Source organism: Netta rufina (assembly GCF_964035555.1).
Source record: "Netta rufina genome assembly, chromosome: Z".
Taxonomy (NCBI): Eukaryota; Metazoa; Chordata; class Aves; order Anseriformes; family Anatidae; genus Netta; species Netta rufina.
In genome coordinates, this window is record NC_140126.1 from 77,965,150 (window position 1) to 77,992,280 (window position 27,131).

At 38.6% G+C, this 27,131-nt stretch overlaps 1 protein-coding gene across 1 annotated transcript; it reads right to left on the reverse strand.

Annotated features, from left to right (window-relative positions):
- Positions 1–221: 221 nt before the first annotated feature.
- Positions 222–27,131, reverse strand: PCSK1 (proprotein convertase subtilisin/kexin type 1; the record flags this gene model as incomplete). The annotated part of the gene is made up of 14 exons (XM_084305443.1): positions 222–584; positions 2,170–2,331; positions 4,184–4,317; positions 6,074–6,231; positions 7,694–7,927; positions 8,922–9,022; positions 10,208–10,420; positions 12,739–12,911; positions 16,759–16,847; positions 18,957–19,033; positions 19,453–19,599; positions 21,790–21,900; positions 25,734–25,838; positions 26,952–27,131. 14 exons carry the CDS (start codon positions 27,129–27,131, stop codon positions 222–224), a joined length of 2,247 nt encoding a protein of 748 aa, XP_084161569.1.

The window sequence follows — 27,131 nt, forward strand, 5'->3', positions numbered from 1 at the left end:
AATGAAGAAAGTCTTTGAAAAAAGCTATTACTAAAAAGCATCAGTTTACTGCCTTATCCTCCCACACCTGTTTTTTTCCTTCCTTGATATTTGTGTTAAATATGAAGCAATCAAAGCAGCAATTACACAACTAGAGCATACAATAGACTTCTGAAAAAAAATAAAAATGAAGGTGGGGTGGGGAGAATGAATATTTCCAACTCAGTGCCATACCCTACAGTTTAGTTTCCTTCATTTATGATATCAACCAAGGCTTGCAGCAGTCTATCATCTCTATGCTTGTATGGTTTGGCATTGTAAAAAAGATCAACGTAGTCACTGTACAGGCTTTCTTCTGAGTCTTTTAGCTGGGAGGGCTTGTTTAATTTTTCGAGGGCCTGATAGAAGTGTTCAAATGGAATGTTTAACTTCTCACTTGCAGTCTTCTTTGGCAGTCGCTTCTCAGCCATCTGTCTGCTAAAAGCACTTTGCAGTAAGTGCAGCATAGCCTCTGATGGGATTTTATCTTCTGCTTTGTCACTGCTACTACTAGTATCTTCTGTGTCTTTGTTTTTTTCACTCAGGTTCTCCTGTGTGGTGTGGTCCTAGAATGCAGATTGGCATAAGAGAGGTTAAGTGTCAAAGCAAAATTGTCTGGATTCAGATTTGCTCTGATTAGTGATTTTCATGTGTGTGTGTGTAGATATAATTTTTTCACTTAGGAGCCACTAACATCTGGAAAAGAACTAGATCATTCTATTCCAAAGCAGACTGTTATTATTCATTCAGATTGTCATTACTCATATTCAAACAGACTGCATTGCATATAGTATGAAATCTCCCTGAGGAAGATTAGGAAGTTAACTTAGGATAAGCTAACTCAGGAAGATAACTTAGGAAGTTACAAATTCAGAACCTACAGTGTCAGGATACAACTTGTCATTTTATAGCAAGATTTGTCCCAGTCTCAGAAATACTCCTGGCTGTACTGTGGGATACAGCTCCTCAGCTGTCTGTTTGGAGCAAGTACCTGCAGTGGCGGTGGCAACTCTGAATGTGCCACACACCCTTGTGGAAAGGACTGAACTAATGCTTCCGTATTACCTGCTCTGTAGTAATCATTTTACCTGGGAAATGACAGTATGGCTAACCCATGGATATGACATGTATCTCAGCAAACTCTGGAAGACTATTGCCAAATACAGACGTGCAGAGAAATTGCTGAGGCACAACCTCATTTCAACACTGTTTGTTATGCTTCCCATGTAGCAATATATGGCTGCATATCATCTTCAGTTACACTGGGTCTGTCTTTCTAATGGAACTTCAGCTGTTTTTTAGTATGTGTCTACCAACCTTTTCCTATAGCACCTCCTGAATCCAATTTTATTTTCTTCCAAGTTTATTTTACTGTACATAGCTGCCACAACTGTGGACACTCAATTTTATGTATGTGAAAACCATAATTATGTCTCCCTTGGTATTCTCCTCTGTAACCTTGCTGAAGAAGGTTAGTATCTCTATTATTTACAGACGTCCTAATTACCTAATGGGGAGATGAATAGATGTGATGTGATTAAGTATGCTGAGTATATAACATAATAAAGCATTTTGAAAATATACAATATTATCATCATGAGCACCCAGAAAATCACTGCTATTCTCGGAAGCCTAGAATACATTTGTTTTCCATACAGCACTCTACCTTAAAGGTAAGGAAAGGATGAAAAAGGAGCTGGCAGCAACAGGTCCACGTAACTGAACTATCTCAGTAAGTGAGTTCCTGACTTTAGTGATGCTTCTTTGTTACAAACCTTCTTCCAAACTTCCTTGAAGCACTCCAGCAAGCTCCTTTGGTATCAAATACTTGTTCTTACTAGAATTACATAAATTTAGTGTGTCTGTCAGTGGTGCATTTCTCCCTCCTTGCATTAGCTGTTGAGTTCATAGCATTAGTATCAATATCTTCTTTCAATCCTAAAACTGTTAGGTGTTGGCATGTGAAAGCAGAGGCTAAGAAAAATATCAGTTGCTGACACTGAAGAAATTAGAACAGTCGCAAAACTCGCAAGTGTTCAGAGGGTAGAGGAAATTAATACAAAATGAGTATGTATTTTCTTATTAGGGAAAAAGACATAATTCTCCAAGAAATTTAAAAATATATATAGAAAACAATTACTGTGATGCTACCTCTACAAGGTCTGTCATCTTCTCCACACCTCTTCTGTCATTTTGCACAGCATTGTAGGATGTGTATACACGTGGCTGCTTCATATGTTCAGGCTGGGTAGCAGTGCCATGCAAAATCAATTTCCAATTTACAATCCTTCCTTCATTTTGTATTCTTCTGGACTAAAGGACAAGCACGGCATTAGCATAGGTTCTCAGGATGTAAGAAGAAAAAACAGAGGATACTTGCTCAAAAAGCAGAGAGAATTCACTAAAATAAACAATAAAGATTTCAATATCTAAATTTAGAGCATGATTTGTAAGCACCAAAAGACTAATACATTAGAGACAGAACATATCAGAAGGTGGGATTTAATGCAATGGCTTGACTACTCCAAGTATTCATCTTTTGAGTTAATGTAATTATTAATTGATCATGTAATCATCAACGGAATTTCAAAACACAACACAAAATTACTGAAGTATAAGTTTGTGTTATTGGTATTAGATCACTAAGCCACTCCTTGGCAATTTTCTCACAAGAGCAACCATTGAAACAGTAGCTCAGAATAACATTCTGTACACTTACAATAGCAGTCTGTGGAGGTGAGCTACAAATGTTTTGTCCATTCGTTTTGTCAATGGTATTTAAATAGAAGAAAGTGAAAGAGAAGGGTACATAGAACGGTGTGAAACTTTATTTTTCCAAAGCTTCTTTCAGAATTTTTACTTGGTCATTTATTGACTGAAGAGAGCTGCTGAAGCTCTTTTTTACTAAGTTTATGCCAAAGTTTACATATGCAATTTATGTGGCAATTAAATTATCAGTAACTCTGCATGGCGATCTCTGATTTCAGGTGAAGACATTAACGTGCAAACTTATTTCTGGAATCACAAAACCCTATAAACTGAGGAAAAAATCCATTGTTTCTTTCAGACAAAAAGTTAGCTTATTGTAAATTTCAGGAACCACTAGCTTGAAACTGAAAACAAAAAGATAGTTACATACAAAATGCCCTTCTTAGCTTCCTTCCTTCCTTCCAAAAAAAAAAAAAAAAGGCATTATTTTAGCTACAAAGAGCAGGATATCTGTAACCATGGGGTTATCTATAAGCCTACAGTATTAACACTACGCTGTTGATAATAATATTTACTTCTACTGCCTTGTCCATCTGCTCAGTATTCAGTATCATCCTCCTGATTACAATTCAAGGCCAGTAAGGGTTGGAGACTCAGTGTCTGCTAGGAAGCACTTGGTTTCTTGCAGGATCTGATCCTTAATGACAAGCTGATTAACAGACAACTTCAATGAAATTCTCCAGAGATGACTGAGTCTGATCACTCTTGCTTCGAAGAGAATGATTTTTCAGTTGCCTATCAAACAGCCTTCTTCTGTCTCACTGTCACAATCTGTGTTCCCAAGCACTTTTAGTAAACTTATTTATTTTTTATCTGTAGATTTCTTGGCTTTAATTCTTAAAGGTTGTTCAGCAGTAATTACTCTGAGAAAGAGGTTGGGGAAAGATATATATCAGCATAGCTCTCTAAGGCCACCAGAAATTCATTAATTCCAAGGGGTTTGAGTTAATGAAAATTATGCACATGTACCAAGAGGAGACTATTGTCTATCATGTGCTCTTTTCTGCATGGAAAAAAAAAAAATGCAGTTAATCATATGTAAATTTGATTACATACTTCATGAATCACAAAAAATTATATTAAGAAGTGACTTCTTCCAGTGACATATTATGTGAGAAAAACATAGGCATGAAACTCCATTTGACAGGTACATGTCACTGGAATGAGTACAGTTCTTTGCATTTATGTTAGAAGAAGAAAATCTGACTTTATCTTTTTTTTTTTTTTTTTTGTGCTATTTCTTCAGATGAGCCAGTCTTTAATCTTTAAGCCAGATGGATGCTCTGTTTAAATAAACTCTTGCTGTAGCTTCTTTCATGAGAAGATTCACTGTTCAACATACTTGATAGTGGCTAGTGATCATATTCAAGCTCTCAAACTTATCAGACATACTTACCACATCAGTAATTCTTAACACCCAGGTGCCTGTTGGATTCTCTCCCCATGTGTGAACAGACATGAAGTCCCAGTTCTTGAAGCCATTGGGAGATTTATCTCTCTCTCTCTCAGCCAGTAAGACAGTGCTAGTCCCTGTGTTAGTGCAAGATCAACAGTAGTGACTGTTCATATGTGTACACTTCTGCTTGTCACTTGGCTTGGTTTGCAAACTATGTAGTGCAAAGGTACCCTGGAAAAACACCATTTAGCCATGGCTGGGGGAATGGGAAACATGCTATCTCTGGTCACTGGGTACCTTATCAAAACCAGCTCACACAGAATTGAAAACCAAAGCCTTATCCTGAATTCATTGTTGTATTTCTGGCAGGGGAGTGAATGTAAAATGTTACAGCCCAGAACTCCAACAGGGCAAAAACTATTTGTATTGTTATTATTATTACAAAAATGCTACAGTTCAAAAAGCATTTCTGCAGCATAAGAGACTCTAATGCAGAGCAGAAGGTTTTTTTTTTTAGTTGCATATAAGGAGAGAGCGTGGAAGCTCTATTTACATAATATGGAGCAAGAGAAGCCCCAGGGAGACTGATCACAAGCTATAAATATGTTTAAAGGTAACACTGTAAATAAAGAAAAGGGATGACATATTTAGTAGGAAAGTTTTACAGGAAAGTGAAAAAAAAAAAAAAGCAGCAAGAACTGAAGGATAGTTCAGTCATAACAGCAACATGATAGTATTGTGGGGGCAGCAATACTTGACTATTGCTACCTCAACTACACCCACAGATATACATATGCAGATGAGGAACATATTACTGTCATTGGTCTTTCAAAAAGGGGTGTTTTACTGAGATGAAACCAGGCTTCCTATGTATTAGCAACACAGGGAGGAAAATATCTCTATAAAAGTAGAAAGAGCTCCATGAAGTGCCTAGAGACAGTCCATCTATATGCTTACAACCCAAAACTTATCTAAGATGGAATTAAATTAGAAAATACCACCAATAATCAAGGGTAAAACAGATTACAGCAACATTGGACCCATAAGACAAAAACTAAACTCAGAAAATGAAGAATTAATGCTAGGGTTAAAAGGAATCCCAGACAAGGTAGGCTTTGGAAGAATACTGTGTGTACAGTATCTAAGCCTGCTTTGAAGTGAGGTCATGCAACAATCACATCAACGAGGCATTAGTAGTTTATTATATGCAAATTATTATATCACCCTTTAATATCAGTAAATTAGATTAGACCAATGTTTAAATTCTAATCTGAAAGTTTATCTGGTTTTTGTTTTGTTTCGCTTTTTAATAATATCAGCAGATCTGACAGAAGATCTTACTCTCTACAAAGTTATTTATGCTCTTTCTCCTTTCTTTTCATTCTCCTTATTTCAGGGCACTGTCAAGATCTCTTGCTATGTTATAGCATACCTAATACAGTTGTACTATGGTGCCAAATAGAGACTTTTTTTACATTCACCAATGGGGAAACACTTGGGTAAAATCTAGGGAGTCAGATTTCTTGAGTTTTCCATTAGGTCATTAAATCACAGGAAGGCTGATAGGCATTACAATTTGATACCGCCAGGAACTCTCAGTTTTCACAGGTCCAGGTGCTAGAATGTGACACATTAGAAACAGCGCCTTCATTTCTGAAGTAAACATCTTCTTACAAAAATAATCCAAAATGCAAGAAGAGTGAAAAAAGGCACTCAAAGAACTAGTTCTCATTCCCAGGATGCTTTGTCCTCACATTCACCTGTTGGTTGTGCCTAGATTTGTGTAATGATGTGTTTAGCTATTTTTTAATCCTCTGAGGAACATACAAGTAGTTTTAATGAAATGTTACACACTACAGCAATAGAAAGTAATGTCTTAGCTTCCCATACCTGATGGAGACACCAAGGTGACATGAAGATCACCTCTACGGGAATATTCAATTGTTGCCTCAAGCTGCACATGCTCCAGAGATGCAATTGAGTTTTCTTGACCCTCACAGGCTTTTGTGGGAATTTCAATGATGACTTCCTCATTTGCTCTTAATAATCTGTCAAAATTACAGTAAATATTACTGACAGAAACTTTTGATTCTGGATCATTATGTGAAGCACTGAAACAATAACAATCATTTAGAATGATGGGAAGAGAAGTAAAGAAAAAAAATAATTTTTAAATGTCCCCATGAAAACCCTGGGAGTCCTGAATGCACAGGAAATACTGAAGTGGATCAAGTTGTGTACACTGTATAAGTTATAGTTATGCAACCCACCCTGGAAGCAAGCAAGTCTGGGTTATTTAGTTTCTGTCAGCACTTCGCTGTTCCACAGCGGCTACAAAAAAAAAAGTCTTTGCAGTCAGCTACATCACATGACTCTATCAGACTTAGCTGCCTCATAGATATATGCAATAGAGCTGTTACCATAAAGTTATAGCATTGCATCAGGCATAGCAGTTTTTATTTTTTGTGGTTAATGCCATCTCTACAAAAAAAAGGCTTACATCGTCCATATGTGTTCATGCATAGCTTTCTCTGCACAATTTCCATTACTTCTAATGAGAAGGGTATCTAAATCACCACAGAAATCATTCAGAATTCAAAATATTGGGATCTTTGTTTTTATAATGTCACACAGAAGACTGCAATAAAAATACATAAACAGCAAGTATTGCATATACCAGAACTAGATCAACACTCTGTGGAAAGGAGAAGGCTCATAAAAACAAATCGATAGTAAAACAGCATAAATTGTAAGGTTACCAAGCAGTGACACTCCAAAACACCATAATATGTTTTTACAGACAGATTTTTAGTGCACTCACATGGTATAATTTCTATCTTTGAAATATCTGTATTTATTCTAAAGAACAAACACATAAATTAACAAGTAGAGACAAAAACATTCTAGATATCCTTACTCATTAATCAGGTTAGTGATTTGTGATTAAAGCTTGTATGTTGAGCTCAGTTTAGGCTCACTGTGCTATGAGCACTTGTGAATATGCCTTGTAACTCTTTCCAGTGAACCTCTGAAACACCCATGTTTCATAAGAGCAGTGCTGTGGATGTGACTAAAGCTTAGTATATCACCCTGATTTCAACATACCCTATGCATGTCACAGGAGAAGAGTTGCTAAGACTACTACAGATGTTCCTTTAAAAAAAATCTCTGAAAAAAAATGGTATCTTTTTGCTCATCTGCTGATAGCAGTCTAAACATTCTTATCTGATCAGGTTCAGTTTCACAGTATCATTCACACATGCATTGTCTGTAAAAACAGAGATCTCATTTTTGTGAGAGTTCATGCTAGTGATGTTCATCAGTCTTACACTAAAAAAATAGCAAGCAAGCAAATGCTGCTTGCCTGTTCCTGGGGGAATATAGTAGGGCAAAACCAAATGAATCAAAAGAAATCTCTTAGTCTGCTTTTGAGTGATCCGTGCACAATACTATCCTTCAGGCATTACTAAAATAGATGTAAGCCTAGCTACTACTAACACACATTCTTACCTTGGTTCAAAGCTTTTGTCCTTCACAATACACTCTCTCTTTTCTGGTACACCTCTCCATCTTTTGGGATCAGCTAAATCCACCAGCGCATTGGCATTGAGTAGTCCAAACCCAAATCGGCTGTTTACCATCAGTCCCGCTCCATTCTTTTTCCATCCTGGATTGCCAGCCAGTGGATCATATTCTGAGGTCCATACTACCAGGTGCTGCATATCCCTCCATGTTAGATTTGGACTGTTGAGAGAATGTGCCCGATTAATTTTTTCGAGACTATCTATAATTTTTCTCTTTGGTTTGCAACATTAGTTTGCAACAAAAAATGTTTTCAATGTACATGGTACCCTTTTATTTTAAAATATACAGCACGTTGCATGTGTATTCTTCCAATACTTCTTCAGGTAAACAAGATTGCTATGTAAATGCTATCTAGCAAGATTAGAGTCCAATAGTTCAAACTACTTAGGCATTTAAATTTATCTATCAAAAATATTATTTCCCACCACTCTTTATGGAAACTGGTGAGAACTTTGAAAATTCACTTGGCATTTGAGTCATCTATGATTAACTCTACCCTTTAAAATATGGTCCTTGGCTTATGTCATTAAAGGAGTATGCAATAGAATAGAAAGCTGAACACACAACATTCAAGTGCTAAGCCTACACCCTGATGTCTAAGTGAAAAGGCCATTGTCTTGTCAACAATGTGCCAACATTGTCTTGTCCTATCCTGTTCTTTACCCCCACCTCTAACTCATAGTTCTGGCTACCAGCCCTGCAGGGTGTGAACCTGTCTGCTCCCTGCCTGCTCTAAAAGCTGAGCTTCGGTACCTTCCATTTTACGTCGCATCACTGACAGGAAAGGTTCCGCAAATTGACTAAGCACTTCACTTAAACTCCCGCAACCTATTGTCTTCAAATTGAGCTCTCTTGACAGAAGCGCACCCTCACTGCCTTTAAGTGCAATTGACCAGCTCAGCAAACAATTGTTGCCAGCGCACTAAATGGACTAAAATTACTTGGTCATCACATTTTACTTGCGTTGGTTCTGACTTGCTAGGACGGTGTTGAGGCAAGTAGCTGCTTATTTCTGTCATCAGGCTGAGTAAGTCTGACTGACAAGTGGAGCAGCAGCATGAGATAGTGTAACTTTCAGGAAGGCAATGTTTGAGGCAAGATAGTGGGGCATCTGAAAAACAGGAGTTTCAACAGTAATTTTGTGACATCTTACTTTGCCTCCAGAGCCAGAGCAAAAATTCCTGCTGCCAGTGGTGCAGATGCAGAGGTCCCAGTGTGAGTCTCTGTACACTCGTTGTGAAGATCAGCACTTGTCTGACAGAAAAACAACAAAAAATTGTCTGAAAATATTCAGATTGCATGAATAAACAGTTGTAAATACAGTCAATCCATACTCACAAACATAACTATGTATCCTTTACTTGATGCGTATTAATACATTTCTCACCAGCAAAGCGATGGATGTTTAAATCCGTTCATATTTCAATCCTCTCTTTTTACTTCAACTATAATTTTTGTATCAAAATGCTTTGTGTTGGAACAAAATACTCCCACACTGAATATCTTATTTTATTCTAAGGTTTCACAATAAGTGTTTCAGGCTTACTGGTGAATCATAAAAACAGATCATTGTGTTGGGCCTAGAACATTTAAAATTACTGCTTGCTGGAAAATTACTCATAGGATTAGTATTAGTGTTCTGCTCCCTCTTCAGCAGAAGAACTATAATTTGCAATGAAACATGCTTTATTTGGCAATTAAATACCAAACGCATCTCTAGATATGCAAAGAGGCAACACCAAGACCTTCACATCTCAGTTATGAAGACTAGTCAATTAGGAAGTACTGACCCATGGCTAATTTGGAATAACATTGTTTTAATCCCCATCCACGTAGTTTGCTGTAAAATTACCATCAACCAGAGCTGAACAGAAATTATAAGTTCTTAAACATTATTTTATCACAGAAAAGTTCTTTAGTACAAGTCATATCTTGCACCATTAACGAAGGCACAGACTGATCTGTCCACTTGCTGAGTACCTTTCACAGGTTTCAAAGCTCCATTGTTACTGTCACCAGTGGGAACTGAGGGGCTAAAAATCTTACAAAATGTAAGTGTTGGAGTGATAATGTGTACCAGAGGTGCTGACTGATATGGGTACACTAACTCCACAAGCTTTTTTCTTATAGTCTCAATCTCTCCTCATGAAGAATGGGACCATCTCCATTGAGAGGCCTCCATCATACACAGATATCAGAAGATTTCAAGCAAGTGGATTTAATTTCTTTGATACAACAATATTGTTTAGCCATCGCTCTATGGTAGATGTTCTGAGAATACAACCATATCCTGGAGTACAAATCCCTCACTGCTTCAAAATGAAAGCACTAAGCATGTAAAACAGGTGGTCAACACTAAGCATTTAAGAGCTGTCACTTGTTAATTGCATATATAACACATTTCTATGTTTTGTTCTGAATCTGGTAAAAACAACCTACAATTCTTTGGTCAGTATAATCCCCACTGCTGTATGCTGTGGCCAGAGTTGAAGAGCACTTCTCTGCATACCAGGGAGAAAGGCCTTGCTGAGAAGCACTGCTAATGGAGATAGTGTAGATACTATCAGTATAACCATCACAGTCACAGTTGTCACCCTGACGACCTCCATTCCCAGAAGCCCATACGAAAATGGAGCCTTTTCCATTTCGGCCCTAGAGGAAATGAAATGGGTTGTTATAAAAGAGATTTTGTAATATATTCTTAGCAACTCCTCCTGTCCCCTCGTCTCCCCCCAACATGAAAGTCCCAATATATCAAACGTTTTCAGGTAGAAAAGGATAATTTTCCACTATAGAAGACAGAGACAGAAGAAAACAGCTACTTGTGATTTTCTACCTCAGACTCTATAGTACAATCTTTTAGCTTGTCTGTATATTTTAGCTTGACTAATCTACATTTACTGTCCATGGACAGTAAGTTTCCTTAAAATAGGTTTTAGTGTTAAAAACAGTCTGTGATCAGCAGGAAAGTTTTCCCACATAAGAGTGTTTCAGTCCTGAACACTTCTAGGAAAAATGCTTTTTTTATTTAAAGAAATAGCTAGTTCATCAGGAGTTATTTCACTTGCATTTCTTGTAATCAGAGGCATGGTAAACAGTATAAATGATGTACACAATATGACTTTTCCACCAATTTCTTTTTTTGTAATGAAGCCTTTCACTGTTGGCACTCGCTGAAAAACAGCAACAGTAAGCACATCTGGTTGAAAAGCCTCCCTTCTCTTACAAATCTGTGGGCCAGCACCAGCAGGCTCAGGACATAACCATTTTAATTCCCTGCTCTGGCCCCCAGAGAGTAATGAGGTAGCAGCAGCTAACAACTGATGCTGACAGCTGACAACAGAGTGCTGCAGCAGCACGTCAACCATCACAGCTATCACAGAGGAAGCATATAGCAGCTATTCAGCCCTCAGCTGTGCTCGTCCTTCAGAAAAGAAAATATGTTTCATGTGAAAAGCAAAAGTTCATTTTTTATTCTTTATTAACATATGTATATTCACTGGAAACTGCAGTTGAAATACAGGTTTTTATCACCCTCACCCCTCAGATAAGATTTAAAGTTATTCATGCGTGGCCTAAGCAACATTTGCAGCACTTAAAGCATTAGAAATAAAGAAAACAGAAAAATAAGCTGTAGTCTTTGAGATACAATTGCTAAAATGGGAAGGACAACCCACATGAATTGCAGAAAATGAGATAATATCTTCTTTTGAAAATAAAGGCTGCAGTCCAGAAAAGCAATGGTATATGTAAACAGATGATTTGATTTCTCTTGGAGTGCTACCAACGCCTCTCAGATGCTTAAGGCTAAGCATATGCTTAAGTGTTTTACTGGGCCAGCAATAAACGAGCCAGGGATGAGACTCATTGGCAGCTCCATCTCTGACTGACTAAGGGGGATGGAGAGCATCCAGATCCATGCATGAGGAAGCCTGACAAATTAGTGAGTAAATTCATTCCCCTCAGTAAATAAAACAAGTTGTAAAAACAGGTACATTCCTCACCAAATAACCTGATTTTTCAGAGTATGACCACCAAACATTGGTTCCTAATTAGTGCTTTTAATTATCCCTTTTCACTAACTGCCTACCTACGGACTTAGATCCCTGTTTATCACCAACCCATCCCTCCCCAGCCTCCATTCTTCCCTCAGAGTATGCTTGTCAGTTGTCAGACTCCTTTCTTCTTCTCTCTTATCTGCTAATGCTAACTGCTTTGTTTTCAATACCCTCCCTTGATTTGCTCCTGTCCTTCAAGCTTTCTCTCTTTCTCTCCTTTCTTGTCTCTGACTAATACAGACTTCCTCTCTGTATTGCTACCTGTCCTTCTTTAGATATCTTTTCACTGGCAATAGCATAAGCAGCTTTTTAATACATCTCCAAAATCTTTCTCTTTGTACACTACTGATCATCCAACGACATCAAAAGAGGATAACATAAAACAGAACTGTAAAACCACTGTTTCCAATACTCTTCATCATGTGTTTTTACTATCTTGAATTTAATTGGATCGTGATATGCACCAATTTATAAACACAATACAAGCCCATCCACAGGGTGCTGAAATGCATAGCTATTTCACACAGCAAAATATTCACAAAGCAGAAATTTTGTATTAAATTTTTATAGGCTTTCAGTGCAGAAATCCAATTACTGTTCAGTGCAAAACAAGCAGCAGAGGAGAGTGGGGGTAGGGCAAGACAAAGGCAGCTAAAGTAGCAACAGAAAAAGAAAGCTTATCTGTAGAGAATAGCAGCTAAAACCAGCTTAGAAGGCTCTGGGAGTGCTTTTTTAAAAGTCCTGTTCCAGCTAGTAATTTCTCTGACCAGTACTATTAAAATTTCTCTTTTCCTTTTAAAATATGTTTAAATGAATAGAGTGCAAACCATTTTCTTTTCCTGCCTGATATGAACCATTTTAAAATCCTGTTCTCTGCCACATTTCATTGCATTTTTTTCTTAAGTATCATACCTGTTTTATCCCATACTCAAAAGCTTTCTGTGCCAGTCTCCCAGGTCCCTCAACAGTTTTACCATCATCATTAGGTCCCCAGCTTGCACTGTAAATATCCACATGTTCTGGATTGAAACCAATTGAACTGGCTTCAATAGCATCAGTGACTATTCCATCCAGCATACGTATACCTTAAGAGAGAAAAACAAGCAGACTGTATTTACTGTCTGTTTCTTCTTCTTCTTCTTCATCTTTGTTACCTGATTGTACATTTTCCAGCAAAATTAATCTATAACTATTGTACCACAGACAACTGCTGTTCATTTAAATAATACTCAGGATAGTTAACGTCAATGTAAAATAGTACACTTACCCTTTATTTGTAGAGCTTGGTGCTCTCTACAAACGTGAAAAAAAAAAAATCCTAAAATTTTGTTGCACCTTATTTACCTCTTTCTCTGTTTTTGCACAAAGCCAGGAAGATGATGTTCTGTTTACTGTTCCTGCTTTCTTTTCATTACAATGAGCCCTCATTGTAATGACCTTCTTCTTCTTCTTTTAAAATAATAACAAAATTCTTTTCTCAAATTGCTATCATATCACTAAAATTAAATAGGTTTTGTCAACATTATTTTTAAGAGTTTTTAGTTCAAGGATGTAATTCTGACTGTTCTGACTAAAGCACTGTCCTCTATGTCATTAAGCCATTTTACTGTCTTTGTGATGCTATTTCACAAGCTCTTCAGTCTTCACCACAAAAAACGCTCACTGTTGTTTTACTACCGTATTCTTCCTACTGTGAGAAATCCAGGGATGCTAGTGATATCTAGCCATTAATGTTTTATTAATAACTGCATGATCTAATCTTCTCCAGATCAAACCTAATCACAGTGGTACTTAAAATTCAGTGGCAGGCAGTGGCTCGCCTGCACTGGACCCCCTGCTCTGCAAGCCCCTAGCTCTGCAGTGGGATTACTACCACCGTCCAGTACTGGGTGAGGACAGAAACCCCCGCTATGGCATGGTTCTCCCAGCAAGAGCAGCAATCTGACGGTTAGTGCAGTCAGGATTCAGCCTGTGTTTTCAAGCGATGAAAATGTCAGGGTTCTCCCAAACTTGGCGAGTGTGTATGACAGCAGCTGCACCGTTATAGGCAGCTGGTGAATTGTGATGACTGATTTTCTGGCTTTTTCCACCAAATGGGGATTTTTCCAAAGCATGCCAGGAAGAATGTGACAGTGCTTAAATTAAAAAAAAAAAAAAAAAAAAAAAAAAAAAAAAAACTTCCCCTTGCAGCTCTCTATTTTATTATTTTTTATTGTTAAGCAGGAGAAAAAGCATAATTCTTTCCCCAAATGGCTGCCCTCTAAGACTCAACACCTCTGAAAGAAAACTGAGCTTTATTATTTCATATTAATTAGTGGCAAAAAAGAGACGAAGGAGTTAATCTGTTCAACCACTGCTACTCCACTATTGCTTATAAAGCTGGGAAAAGAATCAAGGTGCTTCAGGTTCTACAAATACCTCTTGCCCTGGATAGGTTTAAACTTGTAACTTGAAATTTTGCATATTCCTTTTTCAACTAGCTCAGAATTGTGAGAGTCTGTTATACATGTGTGCTGTGAGCAAAGATCTGTCTGTGTAAAAATGACTGAAACACTCTGGACATTGGGTTGTAACGTATCATGAGATACTGGAAATGCAGAGAGACATTTCTCAGACAAGAAGACAAAGCCAATTCCACTGATAAATAATGTAGTAAGGAAGAAAACATGCACACTGGCAATGCATTGATAAAAACAAAAACAAAACAAAACAAAACAAAACAAAACAAATAACAGCTCAGTAGAAAAACAAACAAAATAAAAATAATAATAAATAAAATAAAAAAAAAAAACACAATACTGTCATGTCTTTATGACCTCCAAAAATACTGCTTGGTTAAATCAGCTTGGGATTTGATGACTGCAGTGATATTTCCCTAAGCAGATTCCAATTATCTGCTCTTGCATAAATTCTTCCACATGCTTTCTCTCACCATCAGTCCCACAAATTCAAAAGCAGGCAAAGCCCAAGGTAATTTCAGACACATACATGTATCTGCATGGCAGAAGGCTATTTTTAGCAGCACATCACTATGTGGGAACTCTCAGCCCAGTCCTTTGTGAAATGAAACTAACTTCTTAATCATTTGATTTCCATGGCAGCACCAGAGAAATATCATAGCATAGTGCTGTGGTTAGATATGCACAAAGATATACACACTCTGCTTTACTCCAAAGGTGATAAATACACAATTTCTTAGCTCTATACCAAACAAGAGGCTAACGTTATATGAAACTGAAAGGTGTCACTTTTAAAACTGACATTAAGAAGTAGTTGTTTCACACAGCACATAGGGATGGCCTGTGGGATTCATGGCCAAAAGCTGTTGAAAAGATTTACACAGCTTTCAGAACAGGGCCAGACATTAACGTACTAATAGGAATGCTTGACGTTATTAAAGTTACTATTTTCATGGAAAATGAAAAATTTTTAATTGAATGTTTGACTTCAAGGCAAAGTTAAACCAGTCTCTAATGTTGAAGGTCAGAGAACAGCATATTCCAAAAGCCAGGGTTTCTTTCCCTTTTTCTCAAAGCATATATTGCTGACTATCAGAGAGAATGCATTGGCTACGGACCACTGGATTTATCCAGCATGGCAATTGATACAAGCAAACAGCTGCCTAAAGAAGTCACCCTGAACTAATGTCAAATAGAAGTGTGTAATGCATCATTCCAAGGATTAAAGGAAAAAAAAAAAAAAAAGAAAAAGAAAAAAAAAAAAAAAAAAAGAAAGAAAAAATGCCTGTGAAGAAATGAATCCTCCATAGCCTTGCACGGAAAAAACAAACAAACAAACAAACAAACAAACAAACAAACAAAAACTTCCAGTGTCTACCCAGACCAAATTTAGCTAAATCTTTTGAAGAATTCTCCTATTTTTCTGTTGCTCTTTGGACATGTTTTCGTTATTCCTCTATCTCAATCACACTGGTCATATATACTGGCTTACAATTTATTTCAACTCTTGTGTATTTTTCTTATTTGGCACCCAGTTATCAGGAGTTTTCTGGGTAATCTGAAGCACTGGATTGCTTTTCCTCCTGTTATTTTCCTTTTCTAGACAAGTCACACAGTACAGATTTCTAGTTTGCATTTGCAAATGAAATCTGTGGAAGAACCTTCTCTATAGATGCAAGTGCCTTAAAATATGGGCACAGCAGGAGTTCAGACATCATTGCAGCTTCATCCGCTTTGCCCTGCTTTGAAAATTTGGCATCTTCATCTCATGAGCGAGATATTTTATTTAAACAGAGCATGACAGCATAATGCATTATGGCGAAGGCAGACTGCAAAGCTGACATCTGTGACAGCTTAGTAGAGTAAATGGGAACCTACAAACGTAAGACCAAAATGGTGGGAATGGCAGTTATGGGTGTCAACTGCCACTCATCATCCTTTTGTTTAAAAGGAAAAAAGAAGTAATGGAAAAACTAGACTGCAACAAGTATCTTCCTCTGAGCCAAACAACCATTTGCAGCTAATACTTTAATCATAACTATTTCATAAACTTCTAATGGATTAATTTGGATATTCTTTCTTCTAATCTGCTCAATCCCCTCTCCTCCTCCATGCCATCTCCTTCCAAGATAACCAGCTACAAGTGAATCCATCATTCCTTAAAAGATCTCTGTTTACAAAATAGATCATTATTAATCCATATTATTACTTTGTTGTTACATATTACACCATCTGCTTCTATTCAAGTGACAAATTCCAGAGAACACAATGGCATTTAAGAAATAGTGTCACATAGATCTATCGCTCTGCCCTGTGGCCAGTCAGGATTTTGTAGACTAATACTGCAAGAGTGATGATTCCTGTGAAGGAACGGTAATTTATATTTCGGATTAATGGTATCTGAAATCAGCATTTCACAGAATTTTTCTAGTTTCCCTTCACATCAGACATCTAACTATTTTCATTCTCTTACCTCCAACTTTGGAATTGTAGGCTACTCCGACTCCACATTTTCTATTGTTGGCTTGCATTGCAATTTCTCCTGCACACCGTGTTCCATGCCTGAATAAATACAGTAAGAATAAATGATGTCTCATAACCTACACAATTCTGTGTAATGTACACAAAGACTCATCAGTGACTTTCTGGATTTGGTGGATGTCTTGAACTGAATGTAATGCAGTTGTTGAATAATTCTGAGTTGTATCTACGTGACACAAAAATACTCATTTCCCTTAGGCTTCAGTCAATATAATTTTACCTTTTTAGTGATCAAATGATCATCAAGATGAGATGGTAAATACATAATCCAAGCCACACTGAGGTCCATAAAACTATCCGTTACCTGTATTTTAGCGGAGTGCATCTGTATTTTACAGAGTAGTGTAAAATTTTAAGGCTAAACTACTAAACTTCTTCAGAAAGAAATACAAACAAGTCTTTTTCTATTCAGTTTGTTTGTTTGTTTTTAAATGATTGCCTTTATTAGGATTTCAGATAGTTAACCTTTAAAGTATCTTCATCATTGCTGATTTTTTCTTGTAACTAGCTACTTTCTATGCAAATTTTTTTTGCCATGGGTGATTCTTTACTCTTCAATAAAGAAAACCTTCAAGCAACTGTAATTGTAGAAGAGTTGTATTATTTAATACTATAGATTGTTATTCAATGAAGTGTTTTAATGCTTCTGGGCTGAATTCCATTTACTTATTAATAAAGATTAGAAATAATACAGGTAAATTTAAGAGATAATATCATCAGAACAAGAGGATAATGGACTCTTGCTCTTAAATAATGCTGTAGTAAAGTAGAAATGTGATTTTTCAAATGTCTTATTCGTGGGATATTTATCTGTTGATTGACTGCTGTGTTCCCCCCCCACCCGCCCCACTGATTTATGTTATGAATGCTGCCATATGGTTTGATAGACAATAGGGAACCAGTGCATCAGTATCTTCCTGTATATTTATTGAGTAGTGACATCCTAATTGGTTTAAGAAATTGACTTCTGTGCACCAGCTTTTAAAGATGTCCACTGTCTTCTCTTGTGCCAGACAAAATCCCCCACTGAACTACATGAATACTGCCAGGTGTGACAGATCCATCCTGATGTTCCCCTGAGTACCTGACTGGCAGCTCTAGAGAGGGCATTGGGGAAAATTCCCCAATCTTTCCAAGACACATAAGTCCATGAAGCAAACTGGCTGGTTGTCTGTGTTCAAGCCTGTTGAAACTTCCTGTGTTTCTGCTTTGAAGATGTCCGGGCCAAATCTAGTCTATATAATGTTTCCAGACACCTTCTTCCTCAGAAGAGACAGAAAAGTTTTCCAGAAAAGGAATGTAACCTCCTCCAGTGTCACAGCCATATCAGAGGAAGAGGTGAGAAGCATTGCTTCACCTGTACTTATCCGTATTGAGCTAGAACACATTTGTCCAAAATATTGTATTGGTCCAGAAGGTACTGCCAAAACCAGAATACAGTGTCCTTAAATACAAAAGTTGGTCTAAAGGGATGTTTTTTGCTTGCTTTTTTTGTTTTGCTTTGTTTTTGGTAGGTTGGTAGGTTTCTCTAAAAAACAGGCTGTTTCAGAGCCCTTCACAGCAGATGCATTCTTTTAAAATTCCCAGGGCAAAGCAGAGAACTTAAAATTTGCTTAGGTAGGTATTGTTCTACAAATGCATATGGTGACATGAACAGATTGTTCCATTCAGTTTACAGAAATGTGTACACATACACATTATGGAGAAACTCAAGACGTCAAAATTCAATTTCCCTAATATCCAGTGTCTGTGTAAGTGTTTCTGCCAATGAAAACACAAGAGATTCTGCCTGAACATCAGGAAACACTTCTTTTACTGGGAGGCTTACCTGAACAATGGTGCAGGCTGTCCAGAGAGGCTGTGGAGTCTCCTCCTTTGAGATATTCAAAAGCCCTCTGGACATGGTCCTGTGCACCATGCTCTGGGAGGCCCTGCTTGAGCAGGGGTTTGGGCCAGAAGAGCACCTGAGGTCCCTTCCAACCTCAACCTTTCCGTGGTTTTGTGACACAAATTTTTCCTTTCATACATAATTACCATAGGGGATATGGATATTTCCTCATTTGCATGTTGTAACACACAAAGTAATAGAGTACAATTTTACTTTCTTCACGTAATTGGGAGGCTACTCACTTGTTTTCATTTGTTGGGTCATATCTAGGAAAGGGATCGTGATCGTTGTCATTGAAATCATAACTTGCCTTTGGGTCCTACATTTAAAAGAACAGAAATAATTGGGACAACTAGGAAATGCATTTTAAAATGTGCAACAAAATGGGTTCTAGAATCTGTATTTATTGGTTTGGTGTGCCTCATGTTGACAGTAATCAAGTGCATAGAATTTAACAGGTATTAACAATTTCATAAATTTTTCACGGAGTGTTAATAATTCAGCATTAAACCATGGTATACAAACATGCTGTGGTACTAAATCCACTGAGATTAAAAATGTTACCTTTGCTAAGTAACATTCAACTTCCTGTGATATAGACCAGGTTCCAAATTAGGTCTGAGGCAAATATTTCAGTCTCTGCAATGTAGGAGCTGCCTTATGGAACTGACATTATATCTGTATATGAAATTTACAGTTGATTAATTTATTCCACAGCAATCTAATGCACAAACTTACATAGTTAGTGTAGATGTCTGTGTGATTCCACTCCAGGCCATCATCTAATACTGTGATGACAACACCCTTGCCTGTAATCCCTTTTTGCCATACAGGAATAACATGGAGATCCAGTTTGGGAAGGGATGGAGTTATCCTTGTATCTTGCTGAGGGACAGAAAGGATTAGAAATGTGTCAGTATCTTGTATCCATTTATACCACACAGATCCAAAGTCACATTTTAGAAACGCTCTAAATCATCCCAGCCTGGATTAGTATATTTCTCTCAAACTTTACAAACATATAACAAAAATGAATTTGTTCAAATAGTTGTAGCACTGAAAGATTTCTCCCATCACTTGAAGCTTCCAGAAAACCACCTCTGAATAAGGACCATCTTTGATTTATTAGAGCTAGGCAACAGAAATAAATGCAAGAGGGGTAGGAACATACCAATGAACCTTGCAAAGTTGAGTTAATAACCAGACCTATTAATGTCTGTAATTATCACCTTTTGAGGAGCCAAGACAGTAAGTAGCCCACAGTACAGTAAGCTGTGTTTTCTCCAAACTTGTTTTCTCCTCTGACGTTCAAGTTAGCCATAACAGAATAATTAATGGCTAAAACAATTAAGGTAGTTGTTTGGCTAGGAACAACTGTGCTGAATCACAACTTTCTGTTTGCTACCCTCATTACTTTTCCTGTGGTAAATCAACTGGAAGTATGAGTCATTTATAGCCTTCTCTTCCACAGCAAGTTCTTTGAAAAGTAACTTCTAAGTGGGTCATTTTTCCTCTCTAATATTAAATATGCAGCACATACATCTATTTTAGAATCCTTGCTTACTACTCCATAAAAACCCCAGCATGTTGTTTGTGTTTCTCAGTGCATAACTACATTTGTTGATCACAGGTTTTTCATTTATTTGTTTCCAAAAGAATGTCAGACAGCATATGAGGATTAGATACAGAAGTATGTTATAGGAATAACATTTATTTCACTTTTTGCTTTCTTTTCTGACAGCTGCAGATCAGGAAGGTTTTGAGGTTTCCACTTTTATTTTCTAGAATCCATTACTTTTTTTTTTTTGGTGATTTGTGAAGGCACACTGAACAAAAGTTAAAAACTGTTGATATTAAATCAGATAATAGGTTATTTACTACAAGGCAAGGATAACATTTTGAAAGAAACTACTTAACACATATTTAATTAACATATATATATATAATCAATGTGCACTGGAAACAAGAGTAAGCATCATGTTTTCTGTTTCTCATGTGTGTAAACTGGAGGCAAAAGGAGTGAGAAATCACAGGAGGAGGGAAAGAGGAACAGTGTCTGCTGGAGAACATGGCATTGCTTTTCACACACACACACAAAAAAAAAAAAATTTTTTTTTGAACTGTGTTTATGTATTTGTCCAAAGCAAAGACCTTACATATTTTGTGTTTTCTACTGAAAGCAGGCAAACAAGCAAACACACACAGCTTCAAAGCAATGTTAATTTCTCAAAGATAACTATTTTTATGTTGATAAATAATCTGCAGGAATTTTTGTAGAAATATTTTATGCTATGTGTTTTGCAATTTACTTTTTCTAGATAAAAGAGAAGCAAAAGCACTGCACAAACAGCCTACAATTTGGTCTGTTTTCTCTAAGCTGAACTGAAGAAAAGGAAGTATCTCTAGCCACTGGGATCATGTTTATGCTTGACCATTTTTCTTGTTATACCATTTTTAATCCCACTCCTCTTCTGATGAAAATCCGTGACATCTAGGCTGAAGGTAAACCCAGATGCATGGTGGAAATACAGATGAAACGTAGGTGATGAACTGTATTTCTGACGTGTCATATTCAGACAAAAAATAGAGAGGCCAGGAAACTTCTTTTCCTTGAGGTTTTCAACATCTGAGCTGTAAAGAATCTCTTCTACTTGCACCCGAGACCAGGACGCCAAAGGTGACTGCCTATATATGTGCATATGATTTTGTGTTCTTCTTGAGAATGCACTCCACACAACCAATTTTAATGAAGAAACAGCCAGCTTCAGACATGTTAAAGGAATTTTTACATGGTGACAGCAAATATTTTAAAGTTATAATACAGGTAGGTATTATCTATTGTACCATGTTCTACTATCACCCCCCAGCCAGAGCAGCAGCCTAGATCGGCTTTTGGAATTTCTGCATGAACAACACATCACAAAAGACAGATGGTTGCCTGGAAATATTATGCACAGAGATTTTTATAACCTATGCTAATGAGAGGGAATCCTCATTTTTTCCCTCCAGTGCAATCGCCGTGATACTGCAAGCGAAATTCATCATCACTGGTGCCACAATGAGACAAATTCTTACCAGATACCACTGCTGATTCCACATAGGATCGTTGAAAAGATTCTCTGCTGATTCTCTCATGGTAGCACGCTTAGTTCGCTTTTTCTCGTATTGCTGCTCTGCCCATGACACCTACAATTATTTGTAAAAATGTGATATGTAAGCCAGTATACATTGAGACTCTATTAGCCTAGAGGACAAGGGTTTTCCTCACCCAGCTAGACTTTCATGCTTAGGGCTAGATAAGCAACATTTGATGCAGAGAGGAGGATTATTTATTCTGTACTACAGTGTATTTTAGGAAAGAGGACTCAGTGAAATCACTATGCCGTACAATTAATTCATGTAAAGTACAAGTTAACAGTGGAAATCCTGTGAATGCCACACAATGCAGACTTCTGTATCAAATGTGTAGTATGGCTAGAAGGTTATTTAAGTAGTAATGTTTACTGAAACAAATAAAACTACACTTTGCTTCTTTTTCATACATTAATTTTAATGCCTATTGATTTATACTTGGAGTTACAAGAGAAGAAGAAAGACTATCTCTGGCTTTATCTCTGACTAGCAGTCATAATGATGATGTTACTCATAGCCCAGCTGGACCTTCAAGTCTCCTTCCCACTGGTGTTTTGAAGTGTGATCTGTTAGTAAACCAGGAATATTGGACTAAATTCCTCACTGGCATAATTCCACTTGAGGCTACTGAGAGCCAAAATGCTTCAGTGTGTTTTGCTAAGGCATCTGTACACTGAATTGCCTGGCATTTGTGCACAAACACAGCATTCCCTAAGTCAGAGGGTTATGTTTTAACAATATTTCCCACCCTTGGTCCTTGGAATGCTTTCTTAAATCCACTTTAAATCCAGTCCTGACTCTGCTGTGCGACACCCATCTGTGCTGTGTGCTCCTTTTGGAAATTGGAAAAAAATGGTACTGCAGGCACCTGGGCAGTCATTCTGACCCAGACCAAGGTGCTGCTTTTGATCCCAATTTCCAAACAGGCAATCTAGGCTAAAAATCTTAGATTCAGGAGGTTGTCACGGTCCTGCTTTGAGGACATTTTACGAATCCATTTAAGAATGCCTGGGATTTAAACCTTTTGCTTTATGCATCTGAACAGACTTTAGTACTTTTCCCTACTGTCGTTTGATGACCTTATGGTCTTTACATATATCACTATATATGAAATAATCATAAGACTGAGTTAGAAATTATTATAATGAATAAATGCACTAATTTGATTAAAATACATCTTTTCTAAGGAGAACTTAATTAATATTCACTGCAAGAACATTAACCCTTAATGATGGAAGCCACAGCAAGCACATATACTGAAAGCTAATGCAGCTCACTTTGCTGCCTATTTAGTACTGAAGCCCCTACAAAGCACAATTAGTCTCAGGAGATGAATATACCCATGAAGTACAAGTATTTTAAACTGCAGTACTGATATCCAAGGCCATATATACTTCTGCACAGGTTAGAGCAATTACCATGGTTCTATTCCCTGCCCACAGCAAAGCTTGGCCTCTGCATCACCCAATGGTAATTAAGAATTGACAGTTTCCACGCTTGTTGTTTTCTGATGCGGACAACTGCTCTGAGGGAAATGAGCTGAAACTACCAAGCACATATGTCAGACAAACAAGCCAAATGTTTGTCACTCAGCAGCTGGGTAAGGTTCACGCTATCCATCTACAGCAAAAGCTAACGGCCCTATGCCAGATCTATAGAGCACGGGAAATGATTTTGATTCAGGTCCCTTGCAAGAAAGTGGACTCAGAAGCAAGTGCAAATACTGGAATATGTTGTGGAGCCAAATATTTGTATCTTTTCAAAACGTTCACAGGCGTTACCCATTTTACTACTAACACTTGGACAGCCACAGGAAGGAGATAAATATTTGGAGTAGAGCCAAGTTTTGCCTCAGCTTTCATGGCTAAAGTATTGTAAAATTCATCAAGGCAATACACAAACCAAGGATTCTCTTCTCTCTCTCTCTTTTTTTTTTTTTTTTTTTTTTTTTTTTTTTTATAAGAATGAATTTAAACCCTTTTAAATAGGTTGTTGCTTAATAGAATTAGCTCTTTGGAGTAAAGGTCCATGCATAACCACACAGCCTTACATGATTGCCTCTTGTTTGTATATTTACCTAATGACATAATTACACCTCGTTAATTCACATAGTTAATTTGCATACTAGAGGGTAAACAAAAGGGAAATTGGAGCAGATTTAGCAAATCACCTGCAGCACTTTGAAATTGGTTTGGGGGTCTAAGTACATGAATATGCAGCAATGTTTAGTGGTAATGCATGTAATGCAATGACTTCCACTCTGCTCAGGACACAAGAATCTGGAATGTTAAACATGGTCGTGTTTTCCTGTGTAACAGACATTTGAGGTATTAAGTACTAAAAACAATCATAGAACATCCCAGGTTGGAAGGGATCAGAGTCCAACTCCTGGGTCTACACAGGACCACCCAAAAACCAGACCATGTGTCTGAAAGCGTTGTCCAAACTCTTCCTAAACTCCAACAGGCTCGATGCCATGACCACATCCCTGGGCAGCCTGGGTGCAGAACCTTTCCCTAACCCCCATCCTGACCCTCCCCTGTCCCAGCTCCATGCTGTTCCCTTGGGTCCTGTCGCTGTCCCCAGAGAAGAAGGGAGAGAAAAGCGAGGAACTGCAGCCAGATCTCTGCTCCTGAACGCTGTACTATTACAGCATCAGAACATAGGTATGGGCATAAATTATAGCATTTAACCTTTATTTGTGGTGGTTTTTACACTAAAGCTGTGGCTTTGAGCATCCCCAGTTTAGAAAGATGTCACCCAGAAGACTTGAACCACTAATCTGATGCTTGCAAGGAGACAGACAGGAATGAACAGCTTTGAAACAGAACATGCAAAACAAATATGCTGTCTCACCCCCTCCTTTAATTCTTCATAAAATGTTTCCTCCTAACTGACGTTTGCATCCAAAAACTTCACTCAGATAACCAATTACTTCTTCTCAAGTGATTCATCCTTACATGACAAAACGTTGGTTTTCACAATGAAGTTACTTGACGTTTTGGACTGCTGCTGCAATAATGCTGATTTGAAATTCAAATGTCATCATTCTGATGTGTGTCAGATGCTGTTTTTAAGAGGGGCTGACAGCATTCCACTCTGTTCCTTAAATTTGCCACCCACCACATTTCCTCAGCATGTTTACAAATAGGGATGCTTCTCTCTTAAGTAAAGTCAAATAAATGCAGAGTCTGCCTCGCTACAGGATTGTGCCTTAGACTGTATAATCTATGGCTCTGAACACTGCCCATTCCTGATTTCTGGGGGACCCCAACATACCAAAAGACTGTAAGTCTAGGTCATGTGATGAATCTCTTTAGCTGGGGTCTTCCCTTGCCATAGAAAAAATAAATCTAGCAAAATCTCAGTCTTTTTTTTTTTTTTTTTTTTTTTTTTTGTAAGATTGAATCACTTTAAATGGAACCTAATTTCCATGGCCATCACATACACATGGCCTGATTAAACATATTGCATCTATGGATTTTTGCTTTGAATCGAGCTCTGTTTTTCGTCATTCATGTTTTCACCAGCAACACATCAGCATCTGAAATTCCTAACCTCTGCAATGCTGCATATTTTAAATCTTAATTTGGAAAGCTCTTGCAAGAAATATGGTAAGAGAGGTTCAGAGTCTGCCTGTTAATGATGGAATTATAAAGTATTATTCAACACAAGTATGGATAGCTGAATACATTAGACTTGCAAAAGAAGCGAAGTCTGCCTGTGACCTCGTTAGGAGGCTGGCAATCAATAAACAGAATAAACAGAGGGCATAAAAATAAAATAAAATAAAATAAAATAAAATAAAATAAAATAAAATAAAATAAAATAAAATAAAATAAAATAAAATAAAATAAAATAAAATAAAATAAAATAAAAACACTCACCCGCTCATCATCAGAAAGTCTTTTAGTGATATGAATGGCACTTCTTCGAGACCGTCTTGGATGGCTTTTATGTCTGAATAGGTAGTGATTTTTGAGTGATCCAATCTATAAGACAGAGGTGTGCTGTAAGCATGGAGAGGTATCTTCCTACCGCAAACAAATATCAACAGTCACAACCTGACAGAATGTTTTCTGCTTGAAAGAGAAGAGCAGGAAACTACCTTTAAATATGTTAATCTGAACAGGAACACTCTTCAAGTAAGAAGTGCTTGCCACAGCCTGCGTGCTGCTTTAAAAGGGCTGGGGGGAATAATTTCATTGAACCTCATGAAGTCGCACTCATTACTACGACAGTACTCAGCAAAGTAGCGCTACTCCTGTAGTAGCGACCGGAGCAACCAGAAGTGCCCTGGCAGACACACGTCCCAGCGGGAGGTCAGGTTATGCATTTGGCCGCATTCCCCGATTTTGGCCCCTTTGCTGTGCCCGGGGACTTTGTGCCTCGGGGTCGGCACCGGGGAACCCGAGGGCTTGGGGAGCCCGGACCGGGGGTCTCCCGGCAAGGAGCCACTAGTGGGTGAAGAGGGGGGCAAGGACTGGGTGAAGAGGGGAGGTTGGGAGGGGGTCGCCGGCGCCCCCGGCCCCTGGACGCCGCGGTGGGAACGGAGGCTGCCTGCGGACCCCCGCCCGGCGCCGGGACGGAGCCGCCACCTCTACGCGGTTACTCATCCCTGACAACGCTGACGTCACGGCATCCCAAAAAAAAATACAAAATTACAAGCGACGGGGGGAAGGGGGGGGACAAGGAGCCCCGCGCCCGGAGCCCCCCGTGCTGGGCTGGGGCGGGGGGAGCCGCCCGCAGCCCCGCTCCGTGCGCGGGGCGGGGGTCTTCGGCGGGGCAACTCCCTGAAATGGGGTAAAGGGGGCGTGTGTATGGGGTTAAAGGGGCTATGGGGGTGCGTATGGGGTAAAAGGGCGTAGGTGTGTGTATATGGGGTAAAGGGGTGCGTATGGGGTTAAGAGGTATAGGGGTGCATATGGGATTAAGGGGTATAGGGGTGTGCATGGGGTTAAGAGGTGTGCGTGGGGTAAAGGGGTGCGAGTGTGTGTACAGGGTAAAGGGGTATAGGGGTATGTATGGGGTAAAGGGGCGCGTGGGCATGCAAAGGGATGCGTGCGCATGGGATGCGCGCCCCGCGCCCGCTCCGCCGCCCGTACCTGCCCCACGAGGTCGTAGCCCAGCTCCTCGGCGATGTCCCTGGCGGCGTCGGGGCCCGCCGGCACCTCGGCCGCCCACTCGTTGAGGAATTGCCGCCCGGCACCGCCGCCGCGGGGCAGGCAGCAGGCGGCCAGCAGCGCCAGGGCCGCGCAGCGCCCGCACCAGCGGAGCCCGTCCAT